At 37.6% G+C, this 5243-nt stretch overlaps 1 protein-coding gene across 3 annotated transcripts; it reads left to right on the plus strand.

Annotated features, from left to right (window-relative positions):
• The first annotated feature begins 2928 nt into the window (after positions 1 to 2928).
• On the plus strand, positions 2929 to 4913 carry LOC113349799. 3 transcript variants are annotated; one of them, XM_026593839.1, is made up of 2 exons: positions 2929 to 3066; positions 4018 to 4913. In XM_026593839.1, exon 2 carries the CDS (start codon positions 4029 to 4031, stop codon positions 4755 to 4757), a length of 729 nt encoding a protein of 242 aa, XP_026449624.1. In that variant the 5' UTR covers positions 2929 to 3066; positions 4018 to 4028; the 3' UTR covers positions 4758 to 4913. The 3 variants fall into 3 exon arrangements, with proteins under 3 accessions (XP_026449624.1, XP_026449623.1, XP_026449625.1); XM_026593838.1 differs by having other exon boundaries at positions 2936 to 3066; positions 3937 to 4913; XM_026593840.1 differs by having other exon boundaries at positions 2936 to 3066; positions 4027 to 4913.
• The last annotated feature ends 330 nt before the right edge of the window (positions 4914 to 5243 follow it).

Raw genomic sequence — 5243 nt, forward strand, 5'->3', positions numbered from 1 at the left:
GGTGGTGGTGGTTGGTGGTGGTGGTAATCGGAGGTGGTGGTGGTAATCGGTGGTTGGTGGTGGTGATAATCGGAGGTGGTGGGCGGCGGTGGTGGGAGTAAGTGGTGGTGGTAATCGGTGGTTGGTGGTGGGAGGAGGCGGTGGTTATATATATATAGGTGGTTATTAGGTTGGTTTTAAATTAAATTAGGTTAATGATAGCTTAGTCATTTCAACACTTTAGGACACCCCTTATAACTATAGGGAGGGTGGCCTAATAAAACCATGATCCCCTCAAAAAAATCATGATCCCTAAAAAATCATTCTTTTTTTTTAGTATATGCAACAACTAGAGTTTCATTTGTAACCCAATGTGCAGCCCACCATCATGCACACTAGGGACTCTTTCTTTGCTTCTTAAATTTAAACATATATATGCAGATTGAAAACAACTCTAGTGATTTAGCGCATATAAAATGGTCATTAAAAACCATCTAAATCCGGTAGAGGTCTTGAATCTTGATAAAAATTTAGGAGTTTTGGGAGCTTAATACATGAGAAAATAACTTTTTGTATTTTGGTGTTTCTTCACTGATTCATGATAATGCTAAGAGAATTAAAAGGGTATTTGAATATGTGGCTCAGTTCAAAAAACTGTCTGACTTCGGCCGCTTTGGTGTCATTGGTAAATTAGCCCCATTCCAGAAAAAAGATCTGAGTCCGTCCCTGTTAATAAAGTGTAAAATAGGCATTCATCTATCAGAAAGAAAAATTTGTTCATGATCTTCTGTTCATGTAGCAGCAAAAATGGTACAATGTTTACGGAAGAAGAATGAAGCAGAAAGAAGAAAGAGCATAAAGAAGAAAGAGAAAAGGAAAATAATTGCTCGGTGAAATTCGTGCTTAATATAAAAATTAAAGAAGAAAAAAAAAATCACCATCTGGTTTTCCTTGAATATCTCCTCCAATCAGGATGGGAGGAATATGCACCTCGGTTTAAGCGGGGTGCACAAATTTGCACTCAGAATTCTGCTTAGCTTTCATTTTAAGATTCTCTGTGACTACTATGTTTGCTGCTCTACAAAAATTTAGATGGTCGGAGAACTTTGGAACATGTGGTTGCTTATAAAATGAAAATGAAGTTTTATGCACTTTCATAATAAGTTGGATGAAAGTTAAGAGACTTAAAATTGTAGATCAATGCTCGCAAATGTTTTACAGAGCTGAAATGTTTTCAGTAGTTTTGTTCACAGGAGTAATATTTCCTGCTCCTGTGCTACTTTTTTTCAGATGATGGATAGAAACATAGAACAATGATGGGGAATGCTGCTGGTTCTTGTTCAGATTCAACAAATCTTGGTAACGAAGGGAACTTGATGGCTTTGTGGAATTAATGTACCTAAATAGAAGTTGTAGTACTGCACATGTAATGAATGGGTTCCTTAGTTGACAATGAAATTGTTTGTACCTAAAATTATTTTTGGGCACGAAACACAATTGAATCGATTATTTGATATGTATTTTGGGTTAGGAGACGAATTGAGGAAAAAATAAAGAGATACGGGTTTAACGTGGTTCGGCATGGTTTGCCTACATCCACGGACGAATCCCCTAGGGGAGTGGTATTTTATAGATATTTAGAATTACAATGCTCTCTTCTTCTATTGGCCACCTCCAAATGATTTCTGCTTATCCCTATTTATACAGTTCAATATCTAATTTCAATATAAACTTAAATTGCATTAACTGCTCATTCATGCCTCTGTCTTCAATTCTGCATGAAATTGCTGGAATTAATACTGCATGCCTCCATGTTAAATTCTGCATGAAACTGCTCATTCATGCTTCCATGTTTAATTCTGCATGAAACTGCTCATTCATGCCTCCTGAATTAATTCGCGTGAAACTACCTTTGCATGCTTCCTGAATTAATTATGCATGCTGACAGACTGGATTGATGGTTGACAGGCATAATGGCTGGCAGTATAGATGGATGCTGGCTGGCAGACTGGATTGACTGGCTGACATGCATAATGGCTGGAATCATGGATGGAGGCTGGCTGGAAGCACAGCTGACAGCATGGGTAGAGACTGGATGACAGTGCGATAGAGTACTTAGCTGGTAATTGGTTGGCAGCACCGCTGACAACATGAGTGGAAAATGCATGGCAGTATCATTGGAAACATGGATGGAAACTGCATGGCAGCACCATCGGCAACACGTCCTTGACATTGATTGATGGTTGACTTTGACCGTTGACCGATTATTGACTTTTATGTAATATTGGACAGGCTGGTGGACTGTTTTGGTTGACTGGTTAACGGTCTTGGATGAGGACCAAAAAATGATTCAATCCAAGCTGGCGGCTTGTCACTTCTCATGTAAAGAATAGGTTCCATAAACTAATTACACGCCTCAAGTTTGAGACCTGCAGAAACATATCCAGATATCATAGCACTCCACGAAACTTGGTTATGCTCATCAAAATTTTATACACCTGGCTAGCTAGTTAAGAACTTAAGATCCAGTTTTCATGTCTGGCACTCAAAGATAGGTGTTACAACTGGGTTCAAGGTAACAAATGAAAGAAACAAACACATCACAAACTACAAACATAAGGAAGGGACTTTCAATTATCTTCTGATGTTAATATTGAGATGTATTCGCATTACACGTCAACGGTGGTTAAATTACATCCCCTTGATATATTTGTTATGGTGCGAGTGAATCCGCAGATTTCGAAATTCAACTACAACCAAACCGTTAAAAATACGGATTTGAAAATCTCATCCATGTCAGGTCCATAAATTTTGGGTATTGGATTTCACCGTAATTTTGCGGACAATACGGATAAAATCCGTGGTTTCGGAGCCGGGTTCAAGTCCCGCCAACGCGAATATTAGATTGTTTCGGTATAACTTTTCCACTTACTTTTTTATGCCAATAAATGCTTCTTTCTAGCATTTTTAGGGTTTTTCTTTAGAGCTCTAACAACTTTTTTCTCAGGGTACTATTTTCATTTTCCAATTTCCTACTGTAATATTTTGAGTACAGTATCCGGTATCGACATTCACAATCAAATTACGGTGAGAAATTTTTATGTCATCTATTTTACAGTAATTTGCTTCTTATATTCATCAATTATATTTTACGTACAGACAAAAACTAGGGTTATTGATTGAGAATAGTTCCTCTATTAAATTTGATGTTTGTGATGATTCGGTTTTCTCGTAGGATCCGACTTAATAACGTTTACTCAATTTTTCTGCTTATTGTTAGTGCTTTGTTGTATAATCTTATCTGCTGTTTAGAAGAGATTAAGTCCCTTTTGCTCGGTAGAAATTGATCTTTGAGCTTTAAAAAGATTTTTCTTTGAATTCGAGATTGTATTAGAAGTAGCGACTTATCCTATATCTTGTGAACTGCAAAAACTATATCTTGCTGTTGGATTAGGGTCTTTTTTTTATCCAGATTTCGTCTGAAGTAACATGGCTTATTATAAAGTATTCTTTTCTGGATTTGGGCGCTTTACTAGCGGAACATTATGTTTGTATCAGGAACGACACTTATGCTTCAAATTATACTCATCCATTCTCGTGGTTAAGCATTGATAATCACATTAGTTCTTGCTCATAGCTGTCCGTTAGGGTAAGATGTGTAACACTCTTGGACACTATCACAAAGTTTGCCTGGCCACATTGATAGAAACAGCTAAATGAGACGTAGAAGTGGTAAATCAATAAAAAAAAACATGAAAGTGGTAATGTTGATGTGAATTCAACATTTTAACCTGCAACCGATGGGCTACATTGGATGGGAGAGGTTCATAGCGTCTGTATGAGTTTTCTATTTGTTGGATTGTCGAATCTTTTGGTACAAGACCTGTTCTAACATCCATGTCACTTAGTACTTAACAGGCTCTGCTTATTCTGATCAACATATCTGTTTGTTCGCAGTTGGAATTTACTTGCAGTTTATGAAATATTTCCTCTCTAACGTCCACCACTCTGTATTTCTCTCTATCATTGATATTAAAGGTTTTCTAGACATGGCAGTAGAAGGTGATGTCTGGCAAGGGTTTGTTTCTTCTCTTGTTTCAAACACTGAGGAGGCTGAACAGGGTGAGGACCGTGAGGATGTGCTATCACCAGAAGATGCAGCCTGGGTTGATTCTTGCCTGCTCAATGATGCTGAATTATCAGAAGATAGCTGGGATGCTATAAAGGATGTGTTAATAGACATTGTCAGCCTCCAAACAACTTCACAAAACGCCCCAGTTTCTGAAACTGTAGAAGTTTATGACAACAGCGATCCAATGAATGAAGAGTATGAAGACTTAGGGACGGCTAAGTTTCTCGGTAGAATTGAGGATGGTTATGTTCCCAGCAATGAAAGGGCAAAAATTGAAGAGTTACTAGGAATAACAGATGACGATGACATGGTTTCCATTATGAAAAAGATAGAAGCTGCACCATTTCGAGATAACTCGCGAAAAGGATTTTTTTCAAGCTACCGGGATCTGGACGATACAGATGTTGCAGCGGATGTGGATTCAGAGGATGAGATAGAGTCTCCCTCAGAAAATATTTTTAAGGTTTGGGATTTGAATACATTGACAGAGGAAGACGAACTTGTTCAAGAGTTGAGAAAAGCCCTTGCAGGTAGTTGTGTTGAAGATGCAACTGTGTCTCTTGATGATTCTCTCAATGAAGAAGAAACACTCGCCAGTCTCGTCTCCGGTTTATCCGATCTCTCCTTGCGCAAGTCCTCTAGTTGAGACTTGATAAATGTGTAGTAAGTAAGGTATATACAAAGCCAACCTACAACTAAAAGAGATTTCAACATTCAGATAGTTTTCTGCTTTCATGTTCACTTTTGTTGTTGTATTTGATTTCTAATTCAATGATATTTCATAATCTAAGGTGCATAAGAATATTACTAGATGGAAACACACTACTACATTTAGATTTCCAATCTCACCTTCCTGCATAAACAAAGACGATCATTTTTTACTAATCCGTGGTTGCTGGTCATGCATTCTTGTGTTTTGCAACCTTCATGCGTTGAGTTTGGAGCAAAAGCACAACATAATGCTTCCTCTTGGTTTCTGGACGATGAGAATAACAAAGGAGGAACAGTTTATTTATATATGATACATCTCTTAAATTATACAAGTAATTACAAAAGTAAAACTATCTGGAATAGGAAAGAGTGAATACAACAGGGAAACAAGACCAAAAATAGCTTAAGTTTCCTTTTCTCT

Source organism: Papaver somniferum, chromosome 2, assembly GCF_003573695.1.
Source record: "Papaver somniferum cultivar HN1 chromosome 2, ASM357369v1, whole genome shotgun sequence".
Classification (NCBI taxonomy): Eukaryota; Viridiplantae; Streptophyta; class Magnoliopsida; order Ranunculales; family Papaveraceae; genus Papaver; species Papaver somniferum.